Raw genomic sequence first — 16,835 nt, 5'->3', positions numbered from 1 at the left:
TCGAGAAAAAAAGTCGCAATGAAATGTAGAGAATAACGCATTCGATCAGTGTTCATTGCATAGCCTAGCCTATACTGATAGAGGACATGGCAGAGTTGGATCACTGAGTCAAGCTATATTTTAGACTTTCTGTAAGTAACAAAGAATAGAACATTCTAGGTCGGCTAGTTTAATCTCGCATTATAATGACTTTAATCTCGAGATGGTTTTATTTATTTTTATTATTGCTTGGCCCTAATCCTCTTCCGTAGTAGGCTACGGTAAAATATCCCAAAAGAAGATATATTTCTTATTCATCTTACTGAAAGTACACGCCTTATCATTGTATGCTTTAAAAAAAAATCATAACAACATATTTCTTAATATAATGCATACAAGTCCTCTAAATAAAATGAAAAAGTAACTGCCTAATCTATCACATATTTTACTTTTCAAGATGTAGCAACAAGTGCTTAAGTTGCATCAAAGAGTAGACAATAAGATATGAGTTGCTTTTACTGTTCCAGAGTTTCAGTTATCAATAAGGAAAAGGATCAGTGATGAGTTTTCTGTTTATACAAGGGAAATGATTGCACTATTATTAGCAACACAGTGGATAGAGGAGATAAGACCTTTGAAATCAGTTGTTTGTTCAAACTCAAGTTCATCATTGGTTAATATAGTAATTCGGAAAGTAGATACATTATACAGTATCATTATAAAAAACATTATACAGAATTCAAATGATGGGACTTACAGTGATATTTTTATGGGTACCTGCACATGTATCCAAGGAAATGAAATGGCAGATAAGGCAGCAAAAGAAGCCATAAACAACAACGACATTAACATAAGTGTTAGTATAAGTAAGAATGAAATCAAGAGTATTATTAAGGAAAGGTTGAAGGTAAGGTGGCAAAAACAATGGGATATGGAGAAGAAAGGTCGATGGTTTTACAGAATTCAAACGAAAGTGGGAGAGATGAGAAGTGCAGGAAAAACAGGAGAGATGAGATAATATAACATACAAGACTAAACAGTACTTTATAAAATGGGTAAACATGATACGGGAAGGTGTGAATTTTGTGGGCAAGAAGAAACTGTGGAACATGTTATGCTATACTGTCAGAAAGTATTTTACAAAATAACTCGGGAAATGAATGTTATAGTTATATTTTTCAGTATCTTAGAATAACTAATTTGTGGGACAGGATATAAAAATGTCATTTTGATCCACACTCCATACCAGTCGGTGGCGGTAATACACCATTTTGTTGTTTGTCAACCGCCAATAAAATCTCAAAGAAGAAGAAGAAGTGAGTTGCTTCCTCGTAAGCATGCATCACATGATTGGCTCGTGCAGTGACGTCATGTAGAACTACAAAAAAGTGCAGTAGTAAAGCGAGTGCCCGAGTTTAAAGCTTTTAGCCAATGAAAGAGGAAGGTAAGCGACTGTCTTTTAATTGTGGACTGAATTCAAATGTATTTGGTCGGAAAATAATAGAACTTGAGACTTTTTCTGGACCGATTTAAAATCTGATTGCATTACACGTATGACATGTCGTGTCAATGGAATTGGTCAGTAGGCTTTGACGTTTTAATAATACACGGTTTCTCGTTGTTGTGTTTGCAGAGATGTCTCGAAGCGTTAAAAAGCTCACTGGTCTCGTGGCAGCTACATTCACACCACTTACTGCAGAAGGGTGAAATACTTCATTCCTCAATCAAAGCTATATACACAATCATATACCTGGCATGATGTGATTTGGTCATTGATATTCAACTTTTGCTGTTTTTAGGGAGATCAATCTCTCTGTAATTGGACCATACATTGATTACCTAATAGAAAAACAGAATGTCAAGAGTGTGTTTGGTAAGTCAAACCTATTCATTTAATCCAAAATATTTTGGGGAATAAGGCAGCATGTTTTGTCATTTATGTTATTAATAATCTAAACCACTTTGTTTATGGTAGTTAACGGCACTACAGGCGAGGGCTGTTCTCTAACTGTGGATGAAAGGAAGCAGATTGCTGCAGCTTGGTGCCAACATGGAAAGGGCAAGTGAGTTATTGCATGTTTATGGAGATTATTCAGCTATGGGTAATGATTATGCCCCAGGGGTTATAAAAGTAACTGAAATTTGACACATTTTAACACAAAAACATGCGAAGGGCACATAAAGCATTTTGTTTACTATGTCTTCATCGTTTATTTTCTGCTACTTCTCACATTTATTTCTTGTATAGATTTTGCTGACCCAGACATACCTTTTTTTAAATGGGCAAATCCATGATAAGAAATTTGAAATATGAATTTTAACTTGAAAACGATAAAAATCTAAACAAAAAGTGGGAGAGAAAAAAAACATACTAAGTTTGAAAATTATTCACATACTTTTTTACATTTCCACAACCAGCAGTTTTGCTCCTAATGTCAAATTATATGAAAAGTGTAAATAATTGTGTGTGTGTGTGTGTGTTTAGGATACATCCATTTCTAGCTATGAAATTATTCAGGGGGAATTGGCAAAAATAACGCAGTTCTCCAGTGATGCAATACGTATGTCCACTGTTGGACACTATTAGCGGACAGTTTATTTTTTAAAGGTTCACAAGGCCAAATTTGTTTATAGGTTACTAGGTTGATACACATCTTTATAATTTTTTTCTCATGGAAGTGGCCCTTGCCAGATGTTTAATTTCTTTATACTGTATGTGTTGTGTTCAGGCTTGAGCAAGTGGTTGTTCATGTTGGCTGCATGAGTATAAAAGACTCTCAAGAACTGGTGAGCACACTGCTTCACATTCACATATACCACTTTTCTTTATGCACTCTTCCATTTTCATAACAGCAGTCCCGCTGTTACATGTTTTCCTCCCATTCACAGTTTATCCATTCGTGTTACAGCATGTGCAGATAAACAGCTAGTTCCCTCCTCGTGACCGTTTAAAATGCTGAGTGGATGTTTTTTACTTTCCTTCAGGCTCGGCATGCTGCCAGTATAGGGGCCGACGGCATAGCAGTAATCTCTCCTTCCTTTTTCAAACCCATTAATGCAGGTTTTAACCTCTTTTTCTAAACTCTACTTAATTAATACTATGTTAAAGGTATTACCAAATGTGCTTTTGTATGATTTTCATAAAACAAATGACCTTCCTCTTTTCACAGATGCATTGAGGTTGTTTATAAAGGAAGTGAGCACCTCTGCTCCAGATGTTCCAATGTATTATTATCATATTCCAGCCATGACTGGCGTTGAATGTAAGTGCAGCCCCATGTCGTCATCATTACTGGCAGTCAAAACACTAACCACTTTGTAAATTTTTTTGAATTGCACGGTACAATTTTTTTGAATGAGTCAGATTCACATGTGAGAGATTGACTTCCTACTGTGGTTCAGTCTCTGTTTCCTCTTTATTTATTTTTCTTCAGTGGAGGCAGCTGATGTGCTAGATGGGATAGAGCAGATGATCCCCTCATTTCAGGGAGTGAAATACAGCGGGACTGACCTGAGGGATCTCGGACAGTGTGTCTGTTACTGTCAGTCCCATAAATGGTCTGTCTTGTTCGGAGTAGATGAGGTATGAAATCACCTCTACTGTATTTTTCCTGCTAGTGTCACATTTATATAACTTGCGGTTTTGATTTTATGTTTTACTTCACACTTTGTTACACAGCAACTCTTGGGAGCTTTGGTACTAGGTGTTCATGGAGCAGTAGGAAGGTGAGTGCCAACATCATGGCATCTTACAACTCTTTCTCTGGCCTCAGTTGGCAAAAATGCATGCCCTTTCACTGTTTTTCCTTTCTGGTCTCGCTGTGGTTCCTGATAATACATTAGCTATGTTTCCATACAAAGTTGCACATTTAACTTCTGTGTAAAATTGGAATATCTCATAAAACCTTTAAGAGTAAAGCACAGTTTCCATCCCATGTGTTCACGTGAACAAAATCATCACTTTCTGGAGAATTGGTGCAAAATATCGTAATAAAATGGAAGTTGTTGCACCATCGTGGCTCTTTTTTTTTCTTTTTCTTTGTACATCATAAATGACTTGTGCCTCAGAGCGCACAGGCAGAATTCTATAAACACTGTAATGTTATCTTGCATTCGGAGGCAGATGAATGGTGCTTTGAAACGCAATCGTGTGAGACACTTCTGGCAGGTCGTTATACCAAATCATTCTGATGACAGACTTTGGTTCAGGCATTTCAGAATCAACATTTGAGATGCTGTGCAATGAAATTGATTCACTGGTTAGTGCAGTTGTCCAATCACATCCTCTGAGGCAGTCATGAGTTTCTGTTGCGCATCGAGAGATTTATTTGGTAAATGTGTTTCCATCATAGGTTATGTGCATGTCTTCTTGTCTGATAAAAAAGAAATTATCCACCTCTATTGTGCGCATAATTTTATGTACATTTTCAGAATTTTTGCACCTCTTTGTGTTGCCATCCAGGTTTTTTTTTTTTTTTTTATATCCCAAAATTTGCATAAAAGTAGGTTGATGGAAACATAGCTATTATGTCATTCAGTGTCTCCTGTGGCTGATTTGATTGAAAAACAGTAGCTTAAAAAACTTAACCTATAAATAATGCATTGCTGAAGACCATGCAACACTCTCTCTATCCTCTCCAGCACATATAACTACCTCGGACTCATAGTGAACCAGATGCTTTCTGCTTTTGATAAGTGCAACCACATGCAGTCCAGAACCCTGCAGGTACATCACTCATCCCATGTGCATTTCTCATTTAGTGCTTTTGGACTGTTTTTACTTCATCAGCGTGTGTTCAGGTTAATGAATTCATATTCAGGTTAATGAATTTGCTTCTGTTTACAGCTTGAATTTATGGAGGTCATCACATTTGCTAAGAACCTTGGTGAGTTGACTGTTTTGCGCCTTTCAAATGTTTTGAGTTTGTAAGATTTTTGAAAGAAGTTTCTTATGCTCACCTAGACAGCATTTATTAGATCAAAAATAGAGTAAAACATGTGAAAGATTATTGCCATTTAAAATAACTGTTTTCTATTTTAATATATTTTATAATGCAATTTATTCCTGTGATTGCAAAGCAAAAATTTAATTAGCCATTACGCAGGTCTTCAGTGTCACGTGATCCTTGTAACATGCTGAATGTTTTTTTTCTTTTAAGCAATGTTGAAAACAGTTGTGCTGCTTAATAATTTTTTGGAAACCATGACACTTTTTTTTTAAAAGAATTTTTATGAATAGAAAGTTCAGAAGAACAGCATTTATTTGAAATAGAAACCTTTTGTAATATTATAAATGCATTTACTGTCCCTTTTGATCAGTTTAATGGGTCCTTGCCGAATACAATTCTTAATTTCTTTAAAATATAAAATTATACTGACCCCAAACTTTTGAATGGAGGTCAATACAATTGAAATGTATTCCCAGTACAGCTGGTAGGTGTCAGTAAGACATTGCTTTTGTTGTTGTTGTGATAGAAATATTTTATGTAATGTGTATTTTCAACATTAAATGTACAGAGAAACACAGACTAAGGGTGCTCAGGTCAAAGGCCATATATACTTAACCAAAAAGTGCTTAACACAGTAGAACTAACAGTCATATGACTAGCTCAGATCATTACAAACCAATCACCAGAACAAATCACAGTGAAGAAGACTTGAGAGACATTGATTTTTACTCAACTGTATGATATAAATGTACATGTATCATTCTATTCAGGAGACTCACTTGGTTGTTGTGACCAGTGATCTCCCGGCCGTGAATAAAACTTCATTTCTACAAAGAGCAACTTGGGAGTCGTGTCAGGTATATGCTGCGCAGCTGAGAAACAGATCCTACCTCAAAAGGAAACAAAAGAACATCTATGTGTGACTGAGGTAGTAATAGAAGTACTAAAGATTCTATGCTCAAAAGACCACCGTAGAGACAGTGATAGTGTTGGAAGACTATAGAGCCACCCTCGGGGTGAGGCTGTAATACTCTGAGTTAGTATTAATGATCCTGTGTCGGACCAGCGTACACCTGAGAAGGACGGTGAGAGTGTATAGATGCTAATGATGCTAATGGCAGAGAGCTAATGACCTGTGTGATTGAGGTAGTGATAGTAGCTTCTTGACGGGACAAGTTGTTTAAATTGTCCGTGGTGAAGAAGTCAGATTAAGTAGGTTGTATTCCTATTAAGAATTTCCACGACATTGTGTAAATGGTACTTTTGATTTAACTTTTATTTCATCATGTTTGCTCTGCAGGTTTTGATGTGGGCGTGAATAAGCAGGTGATGAGTGAAGTGTCAGGGTTAGTGCTGGGTCCTCCCCGACTCCCGCTGCTGCCGTGCCCCGTCTCAAAGGCCCAGGCTATAGCACAGAAAATCAAGGACTTCTCTCAGACACATTAAAATAACAGTAGAAATTTCAGTGAACCTACATGAAATTGCACAAGAAAAATGGTTTGTATTGTTATCGAGCTGTAAACTGTTTGTTACACTACAGCATTTTAATGTACTGTATCTTATATTTGCTTGCTTTTTACATTTCATACATTATCCTTGATTTTTTTTTTCCTTTTTTAATGTTTCATTTTTTGTAAACGCATATATTAAATCTGTTGCATTTATTTTATAGATTTAATAACATTACAATGAAAGTAGCAATTTTAATGAACCTACTTGAATTACCCAAAAGATTTAAGAATAATCCTCATCTTGTATACCTAAATCGTATACAAGTACTTTTTTTGTACGTTTTGTTTTTTCTTGTCACGTGGGAAAGCGCACACACATGAAGTCTTTAACATTTTCTTTGTTTTGTTTTTATACATATTCTTTAATACTGTATTAATCACACTCCTTTGGCTGGTGCTGATGTAATTGTAAATGGACCATTAGCATGAAACAATAGTTTCTTATGTTTGCAGATTTGTCTATTTCCAAATACAGAAAGGGACATTTTTATATCTTGAAATTAACTGAATAAAGATTATTATTCAAAATTCAATGCAAGATATTCCTTTGAAGTTCTGATTCAACCTCATAATAGCCTGAAATCTGCCTGTTTTAATTTGAAATTTCTAGTTTAATGAGTTTGGTCAGCAGTGGCTTTTTATTTGTTGACCGTTTGTTCTTTCCATATTTTCTCTGGCCTTTCCACTTTATTGTTAGAGAGCCCTAGGATTTACCTCACGCATTGAAGACCGCCTAATATCTGCTTAAAGGGATAGTTCACCCACAAATTAAAATTCTGGCTATTGTTTACTCACACTCAAGTTGACAAACCTATATGAAAGTCTCAAGTACCTGTGGAAACAGTGTAGGGGTGGTATGTTATGTTTCACTAGTATTTCAGGAATGAGGACACACTGGACTGTGCTATCATCACCTAATGAGTGGTTTTAGTGCTGACTTCACAGAACATTTATCAGCTGCAGCAGCAGGAATAACACGTGCTGTTTCCTCCCGGTGAGAATGCAAGTAAAGGAAGCTAAAGTGTCTGCAACAGAAACATTTAAAATTCATGTCATGACCACATTTCCTCTAGAAAAAGCTGTCTGAATACAAATTAGAGACTGTTTTTCTTTAACTGGACACATTCTATTGTGGATACACTTTTACTTTTTTACAAGATAGCCTGCACATCTTGACGTACCCATCCCTTCCTCTGGTATTTTTGGAAATGTATCCATTAATGTCTTTCACATGGCAGAGTCAGATGTATGTGTAGAAATAGAAAACCGATGAATAACTAAATGGAGTTGTTGGGTTATGATTTATTAAAACGCAACAACACTTAATCTGTTTTCAAGACGTTGATATCTGTGTATTCAACATGTAATGGGCAACTGATGATCTTTGGGGGAGTCAGAAATAATAAGGGCCACAATTTTTTAATATTGCCTAAGGCAAGTTCAATATCTAAGGTTAGGCTAAAATCTCAGTGATATTGTGGAGCTGAAACACAGTAGGCACACAAATATTGCATAATTGTTTTTATTTATTTTGTTTCAGCTATTTTATGTCGAGAAACGAATGTAAATATATTTATGTAAAATTGTGTAAATAAATATTCCGTGGTGGACATATACCCCTGATTTCACAGACAAGGTAATCCTAGTCCCACACTAAAATGCATGTATGAGCTGTTTTAACTGAAAGCAACTTGCACAGAACTTGAACTTGCACATATCTTAAAATATGTAATTGCCATTGTTTTGTCTCAAGATGCACATCAGAATTTTATTTTAATTTTTTTTCTAAGGCATGTTCATAAAAGCTACCTAAATGTCCTAATTGAACTAAGGCCTAATTATGGTTTAGTCTAAACCAAACCCTGTCTGTGAAACCGGGCCATAACTGAGGCAATCTACGTGTCAACTCTTGTTATACCCGGTAGACTGGTAAACACCCAGGCAAAATATTAGGTAAATATCTCAGATCTAAATCATTCATTAATGTCATTCAAAAGCAACATATAATCATATAATCCCCGATCATATGTGCGGAACCAAAGATAGTGGTTTAAAAAAGTAAAACGCGGCGGGACAATAATACGGTGACGCCGAATATTCACGTATTTCCGGCCAGCTCAGCGTAGTTTACGGACTCCGGAGGAGTGTTGTGAAGCTGTAATCCAGACACAGATATTTTCACAGCTGGTAACCGCTCCACACACACCTGCTGTGTGTAAATCTGACATTACAGTAAAATGGTGCTGCTGACAATGATCGCGCGCCTGGCGGATGGACTGCCGCTGGCCGCTTCAATGCAGGAGGATGAGCAGGTAACGTTATGAGCTCAGTGATTTATCAGATTATATCATCTACACTAGGCCTATGTGTGCTGCAGATGTGACTAATCAAAGAGCAATGCCCTGAAAACATGGCGTTTTCTTCTAAAAGTGTATAGCTGTCCGGAATTGTAACGTTAATCCACAACAGCAGAGAGCTTTTAATCTGGCCGTTATTAGCTCAGATTTCAGTAATTCGTCGTTGTAGTGTTTACATTAATTTGAAATATTTTATTTGGAATCTAACAGTAAATCTGTATCTATTATAGTCGTCTCCATCGTTTATTCTCAGTTTGAAAGCTTGGTCACACAGTGCATCGTTCATTAATCATGAGATGTAAGTAACCGTATAATTTGAGTGGTTTTGATCAGCAACAGCGCCCTCTTCTGTCTTGATGAACTCGCTCCTGGTTTACTCCGTTTGTCTTCGCCCTCCATATTAAATATGAACCTTTTTTTAAACGAATAGTTTAAACACAAGTAAATAAGTTAACAACATCATAAACATTTCTGATAATTGTATTCTTCTGACTTCATTTTCAAATTATTAGATTTATTTAATGGCATTTTTAGTCTTTTTAACATCGTCTATATTATATTAAGCCAGTATTAAATCGCATATAAACGCTAAATTTGCAGTGTTTCCCATTTAAACAACATTTGTGTATGACATGATTTGTTCCATATAGATTTTTTTTATATGCTAGTCAAGCCCTTTAGGGTAAACCCCTAAATTAACGGTTTCAGGCCCATTTCCTCAAAAATGCAATTGTACTTCATGTTCGTTTTTCATTTAATAACGATGACGATGCTATGAGGGTTTAAAATGACAGTATTTAAAAGTATAATTCACTGAAAAGTTCTGTCATCATTAATTCATATTCATATTGCTGTAACCTGTACCTTTCTTCTATGTAACACAAAATGAGTGTCTCTATTTTGCAGAATGCTCATTGCTCTATTTTTCTGTACAATTAACAAAATAAAATATAGTGACCAGGGTCTTCACATCTTCTATACTCATATGATAAATATGAGTATAGAAGTGTGTCTGTGTGAGGAAGAGACTAACGTTAGGCTATAGTGTGAAGTGTGTCTTGTATTGGTATTGTATGTCAAATCATCCCTAGTTTGGAATGACTTGAGGACAAGCAAACAATGACAGAATTTTCTCAATTATATTTGTGTGCGTACGTGCTATTTCTGTAATCCAGTGAACTATGTAGGCAGATATGACCTTGTAGAAGTGTAAATTAAAATGATCTGTACCCTTTTAACAAAAAGAGTATGTGATTCGCTTGTCACTTTTCACTCAGTATTGTTTTTGACTGTAACTTTTTATGTTCAGCTGAACTGCTATAATTGTCCATAAACTGATGCAAAACATCTTTTATGTATTTGCCACCAAAAAAAAAAATAATCTAACAAACTGCAAATCAGCTTATTTCCTTTTTTTCCTAATTTTTAGCTTGTTAAAAACTCTGTTGTTGATGTTTAGATGACCAAGACAAAGTTTTGGGCTGTGGTAGATTTGGAAGAAATAATGAAAAAATTCTGTAGAGTTGTTCCAAATGGTGTTAATGTGTCTAATAGGTGCCCAGCAGTTTCATTACCTTTACAGCAGCCGTTCGATTAAGGTCTAACATCTTTACGTTTCCTCCTTTCATGCTGCCATGAAGGGAAGTGAAAAGGTTTGTTCACCTTTAGATTTGTGAAATCCCTCTGAAGAGGATTGAGTCAAATCATGTATCAGTGTAAGATTAAGTGTGTTATCTAATGAATTTGCACTTTTGTTCTTAGATGGGTCGAGACCTCCAGCAATATCAGAGCCAAGCCAAACAGCTCTTCCGCAAACTAAATGAACAGAGTCCCAATCGATGCACCCTAGAAGCTGGATCAATGGCTTTTCAGTAAGTGTACAATATATTAAAACTACACTGAAGCTGATAAAATAGTTGATCATACTAAGTAAGTTCAAACACAAAGTGCGCAGTGCACACGTCTAATGGGTAAAAAGCTCAATGAGGGTGCTCAACCACAAAGAGTTGCAAAAAGGAAGAGAAAAGTTGGCACACCACAGCTTCAGAAATAGAAAAATATATAGAAAAACTTTTTTTCTTCCTTTTCATAATAAGTAGGTAAAAATTGTGCTTTCAAGATTTACACAAAAATGTGTGATGGATAAAACCCATTGCTAATAAAATGTGTCTCTTCCCATCTCTTCTCAAAGCTACGTCATAGAGAAAGGCGTTTGCTATCTGGTTCTCTGTGAGGCCGTGTTTCCTAAAAAGCTAGCCTTCGGTTATCTGGAAGATCTGCAGGCAGAGTTTCACGAACAACATGGCAAGAAGGTGCCTACGGTCTCCAGGCCCTACTCTTTCATAGAGTTTGGTAATAGCCCTCACTCTCTCTCATTAGCCAGAGTTTCATCTACTTCCTATCAAGAGACAACCTTGTAATTCTGTCTTCCTATCTGTCCAAAGATACGTATATTCAGAAGACCAAAAAGTCATATATCGACAGCAGAGCACGCAGGAACCTGAGCAACATCAACACAGAGCTACAGGATGTACAGAGAATCATGGTGGCCAACATAGAAGAAGTTCTGCAGCGGGGAGAGGCCTTATCTGGTAAATAATGCTTGTGATGATTGGCCAGCCCAGGCCAGTCTCTCTATTCATTAAAGAAGTCATTGGCCTGAAAGGGTTTAAGATCCCTGAGCAATTTTTTTTTTATTTCTTCTCTTCACATCTTCATGTTTTTTTCCTCAGCATTGGACTCGAAGGCCAGCAACTTGTCCAGCCTGTCGAAGAAATACAGAAGCGACGCTAAGTACCTGAACACTCGCTCCACGTACGCTAAGCTAGCTGCGGGTGGAGTCTTCTTCATCATGCTGATCGTATACATACGCTTCTGGTGGCTGTGAGGTGTGACGGATATGCGGAGGGGAGAAGAGGCTCTTGAGAGGGTTACAGGTGAAAAGCAGACGGACTCTCAAATGACGACAAGCTCACGTTGTGTTTTAAAAGCCACAGCCTGTTCTTAAAGACTGTCGGATCCGGCACTTTCCCTCCTAACAGGCTGTTGAATCCCTAGCCTGATCCTCACTGGTATCTGTTTAATGAACTACACAGAAGTTAGTCTGCGCTTGCTTGGTGTGTGTGAGTGAAAGAGAGAGAGAATGAAAGTGTGCTTTCCTGTTTGTCTTTGTGAAATCCCAGTGTATCTTATATACTGTATAACAGTACCATAGAGCAGCAGTGAATCCTAAACCTATGGATTAATGATTCATTAACAGAAGTATGTTAATTCAGTTTTGAAGTTTTAGCACATTGTGGGTTGGAAAGAGGAGTTTGGGGAGTCATTATTAAAGCTTTGGTACCCCAACTATCAGCACAAAATGTATAATTGTACTGTCCGCCCAGTTAGTCTCCTATCTATAAACCTCTTATACAAGAATTCAACTCATATCTCTGAAAGCCTTATGAAATGGAGTGGTTATTAAGTCTTAATTTGAATTTGTTTCAAATGTACATTCATGGAACTTTCTATTGTTTTCTTGGTGCAAAAGTTGCCCAACAAACAGCACTTGCACGGCAGTGAGGAGATTGCGGTCATGTCCAGTTACTCAATACAGACCAGATCATTGAAACTAGTGTCAGGGGAGAGTGGTGGCCTGCCACTTTTTTCAATATGGGTCAGATGTAATCCAGTGCGGTTTAGAACAGTATATCTGGATCTGAGGTCCTGACTATTGCATGGTTGTTGATATCTGACTTGGGTTACTACAGCTTTTTCACTAAAGAGTTTAGTGTAGAGTTTACACTAGTCTGTATTGTACGTGCATTGAAGAATTAAACGCACACTAACCAACCAGGCGTCCATGTACCAACCAGATGTGGCTAAAAGGATCATCAGAAGAGCATTTGTTCAGCTTACTAAACCTACAGTATAAATAAAATGATTCAAACTCAGTGTTTCTTTTCTTTCTGTTTTACAGTTCACTCTGGCATTTGTAAGTGTTTTTTAATCGTTGGACTAGTAGATACAAGTAGTAGATGCACTAGTCTCAATACAGGTCACTGCCAATCATACCTAAAGAAATTGTATCATTGGCTTGTGGCTTTTGGGGTTTTCGTTGCCAAAGTAGGCCATTCGTTTTGTTTCATTTCATATGAATGTTCATACTAGTTCTTTAAAATTACAATTGGAAAGCATGAACTTGGATGGGAATTTCTAACATGACATCCTTAAAAAGTTATGACTGGACTTCTCGTGATATTAAATATCTACCAGAAGCAATAGCTTTTGGTAAAAAAAAAAGAAGAAAATACCTGAAATGGGACAGTTTACGTAACACTTTATTTTACAGTGTCTGTTACATGTAGTTACTGTAGTAATTACTATAAGTTGTGCTTAATTACATGCAACTAAACCTAACCCTAACCCTATAGTAAGTACTTCTAGTTAATTATTATTACTCAGTTCTTAAATATTATTACACTGTAACAGAGACACCTTAAAATAAATTGTAACCCATTTTTACAGTTCACTCTGGCTTTAATGTGTTTTTATCTTTAGACTAGTAGATGTCTCAATATAAGGTAACCATCAATCATACCTAAAGAAATGGTATCATTGCCACAAATGAAAGGTATACTTTGTTTTTGTTTTTTAAGTTGTGTTTGCTGCTATGACAGTGGACTTCACCTGACATCAATCACCTGCCGGAAGCAATAGTTCCCTACAGCAATAAAAAATCCCTAAAATACGAAATTTTTATAAGTTTTCAGTTGTATGGGAAGTAAAGTATTAATCTGAATCATGATATCACGGCTATGTCAATGTCTTTTAGATGTTTATGGTTTGGAAACTGCTTTTTAAAAAGATGCTTATCATATGATTGTACAAAACAGGTGCTTTCCATGTGCAGTGTTCTTAAAAAGACACCTTGGAGACATAAGTGTGCTATCTGCCAATAGTGTTTTGCTAGTAGGACTATCGCATCATGTCACCTGACCCATGGGCTCTGTTTTTCATTTGACCGCGCTAGTTTAAAAAGTAGATTTAAAGTAGTTTACATGTATAGCCTACATGCGCAAGATTAATGTGTTTTAATAGTTTTGGCGTGCCTCGCTGCTGCTTCAGACGCATTTTAAGATAAAAACGCTTGTGTACCTTTGCTGTTTTAGTTTTTTTAAAGGCGTTCTATGTGAACACCCCGAGGATGACTGGATCTCATGTGGTGAAGGTACATGTATACCTTTTATTAATTTCAGTGTTTTCAGATTTAAACACCTTTTATTCTCAACCCTTTAACGGACAAAATTGACTTGTTTTAAAGAGGGTTTTACTCAAAACTTGCTATAAAACAAACATCTACCTACTGCTCATGTGTCCCTCATAACAATTTAATAACTATAAATGTAATATTTATTAAAAAAAATTACAAAAATTGAGACTGAAGTTAAAAATAGACCAATGGTGTTTCTGTGACAAGGTTGAGAATAGTGTGACGGGGTTGAAGACTGTTACCGGTTTGAAGAGAGCATTGCCTTCAATTTTATTTCTTTTTTTCTTTGTCATATTGTGCCCTTCTCTCTGGATCAACATATCTGCATGCATAACACTGTCTTTCTGCTGCTGATGTGGCTGCCATTTCTGAGATAAGATTCTTGTCAGTGTTTAAGTGGACACATTACATAAAATCTTCTATTTATAACAAAATTATGAGTTGTCATGAATTTGGTAAATATTTCTTTACTGAAACATGACTATTTTAAATATTTTTTATTAAAATGATAAGTGAAAAACTCAACCCTGTCACAAGGTTGAGTGTGACGGGGTTGAGGTTTTCTGTACAAAATGGCCACTGCTCCTCTTGTAGTGTAGGAGAGTAGACCATATATGGCAGCAATGAAATAAGTACATATACTTATGGATTAAAATAAAACTTAATTTTCCATCTTAATTTTTATGTGATAGGGTTGAGTTGTTAAGCTTGACAGTACCCTCCCTTGACTATAATATGCCTCAAAAATATTAATAAAAAGTATGATACTACTTGATACTATGATATGATTCTATCTTATGCACCGCAGCACTGTTAAAAAGGCCTGAATGATGTAATTTCTGGTAAATTATGTCACATATGGGTGGAGTCTAAATTATTATAGGTGGAGAATGGTTGACGTGACGGGTTGAATTCTGACTGAGGGACATCACTTTATAGTCTGTTTTTTATCAAATGTCTTGCCATTTTTTAGAACAATATTTTTCACAAGAAAATTACACAAATAAAACCTTACAACATTTCCAAAATTTTTTTAAAAAAATTACACTGTGTACATTTTGATACATTTTCTCTCTTCTGACACACACACACACACACACACAAATATATTCGCTTCGTTTATGTGCAAAACTTTTTTGATGAAGGAAAAAGTGCTTTTTTGTGTCAATGTCCGCTACGTCTTTCCCTGCACAACCACCAGAGTGCGCCCAACTGTGCATATAAAACCTTCCTGTTCTCCGTTATTGTGATAAGTTTTCGGCAAAAAGGAAACCGAGAGAGTGAGAGAGATGATTTTAGACACTTGATGCAAGGTGCTAACCATTTTTGCAGAGACAACGAAACGCTGATGTTCGTTCCCCGTTATGTCTCCGTGTGTACAGGAAGTGGGTATAGCCGAAAAGAGAAGCTGCCACGATAGCGTGCATCACCAACCACAATGCACAGACTCAACTCTTCACCCCTTAGTTTCTCTTTGCAGAGGGGGAAGTGGGAGTTTGCGGAGGCTGACCTGCTGATAAACACTGCCAGGCCTTGAACTATTGCTGGATATTTCTTTGCAGAAATTAATGGGTATATAACTAACTTGTGCCGTGCATTTCACTTGTGGGTGCGTTTTTAGCAGCAGCAGCTGTCCTTGAGGTTTGCAGAAAAGTCTTCTCAGTTAGCCTCTGCATCTTCAGCAGTGTTATTCACAAGAACTCTTTGTATCAGGCACATAGATGTATCTGATTTGTAGTTCACGACCCTGCTGTCACCATCAGTATCTATTTCCTCCTACACACTTTTTTACACAGAAAAGATTGTGTTATTAGGCTCATAACTGTCACTTATCTCTAGACAGACACACTTGATGAGCTCTAGAGTTGATTGATTGAAAAAGTTATAAACCTGGTAAAAATATTCTCCCTTTGAGATAAAATGCTCTGTGCCATCGTGACCTGAGAAACTGGTGTATCTGTTTTTTCTATCTCACCTTCGTAGAAGACCTTTATCTGACACTGTGGGAAGCTATGTGAGAAGGGAAGTGTTTGCTTACTGTTGATCATCAACACCGCTTGAAAAGTTGCTCTAGTGTGATACAGACTGGGCCGGACAACAGCCAAGCACTCATTTACAAGATGGGGTTCAGATGAGGTCAGATTCAGAACTAATAGTTGTAATAAGGCCAGAGGCGAAGAGGGAACATTTTCCACTCCTATCTCTTGCTCTCTTTTCTACTTTCTTCCCGTCTCTCTTTTCTGTTGCCATGGTGGCAGGGGTGCGTGACAGTCATGTGAAAACGAAGCCGATTGGATTAAAATACTTGGTGTGATCAGGGGTCGTGTATGCTGCACATGTACTAAACGCACCATAAACTGATTATGCACACGCACACACAGTTTCTGAGCAGTTTACAGGGAAAGTTACTGAAATGTGTGAACAAGTGATTTGATGGTTTTGGTGAGGATTGGCAAACCATTCTAGTTAATAGTTATTTACTATTGTAGGCCTATTTGGCTACACACACACACACACACACACACACACACACACACACATATATGATTCAGAAGTTTGGGCTGGGAGGATTTTTTGGTAACACTTTACAATAAGGTTTCATTTGTAAACATTACTTAACTACATACGTTTACATGAACTAACAATGAACAATACAGTATTTATTAATCTTAGTTAATGTTCATTTTAACATTTACTAATATATTTTACGCATACGTTAACATTAGTTGATCTAATTATGCACTGTGAACTTTCAGAATTTTTATTAACTAACATTAACATAGGC

The 16,835-nt window shown here is 36.6% G+C and overlaps 2 protein-coding genes across 3 annotated transcripts; both read left to right on the top strand.

Moving 5' to 3' along the window:
- Positions 1-1,299: 1,299 nt before the first annotated feature.
- On the top strand, positions 1,300-6,972 carry npl (N-acetylneuraminate pyruvate lyase (dihydrodipicolinate synthase)). Its single transcript, XM_084389677.1, has 12 exons — positions 1,300-1,423; positions 1,613-1,682; positions 1,779-1,852; positions 1,955-2,042; positions 2,709-2,766; positions 2,965-3,040; positions 3,150-3,242; positions 3,414-3,562; positions 3,659-3,705; positions 4,621-4,705; positions 4,826-4,865; positions 6,229-6,972. Exons 1-12 carry the CDS (start codon positions 1,411-1,413, stop codon positions 6,372-6,374), a joined length of 939 nt encoding a protein of 312 aa, XP_084245803.1. The 5' UTR covers positions 1,300-1,410; the 3' UTR covers positions 6,375-6,972.
- Positions 6,973-8,477: 1,505 nt separating this feature from the next.
- sec22bb (SEC22 homolog B, vesicle trafficking protein b) lies at positions 8,478-12,731 on the top strand. 2 transcript variants are annotated; one of them, XM_084389679.1, is made up of 6 exons: positions 8,521-8,751; positions 10,351-10,448; positions 10,558-10,667; positions 10,988-11,148; positions 11,241-11,387; positions 11,529-12,731. In XM_084389679.1, exons 2-6 carry the CDS (start codon positions 10,431-10,433, stop codon positions 11,681-11,683), a joined length of 591 nt encoding a protein of 196 aa, XP_084245805.1. In that variant the 5' UTR covers positions 8,521-8,751; positions 10,351-10,430; the 3' UTR covers positions 11,684-12,731. The 2 variants fall into 2 exon arrangements, with proteins under 2 accessions (XP_084245804.1, XP_084245805.1); XM_084389678.1 differs by lacking the exon at positions 10,351-10,448 and having other exon boundaries at positions 8,478-8,751.
- Positions 12,732-16,835: the final 4,104 nt, after the last annotated feature.

Source organism: Rutilus rutilus (genome assembly GCF_951802725.1).
Source record: "Rutilus rutilus genome assembly, chromosome: 19".
Classification (NCBI taxonomy): domain Eukaryota; kingdom Metazoa; phylum Chordata; class Actinopteri; order Cypriniformes; family Leuciscidae; genus Rutilus; species Rutilus rutilus.
The sequence above is the reverse complement of the archived record's forward strand: the minus strand, read 5'-3'. Positions and strand labels throughout refer to the sequence as shown.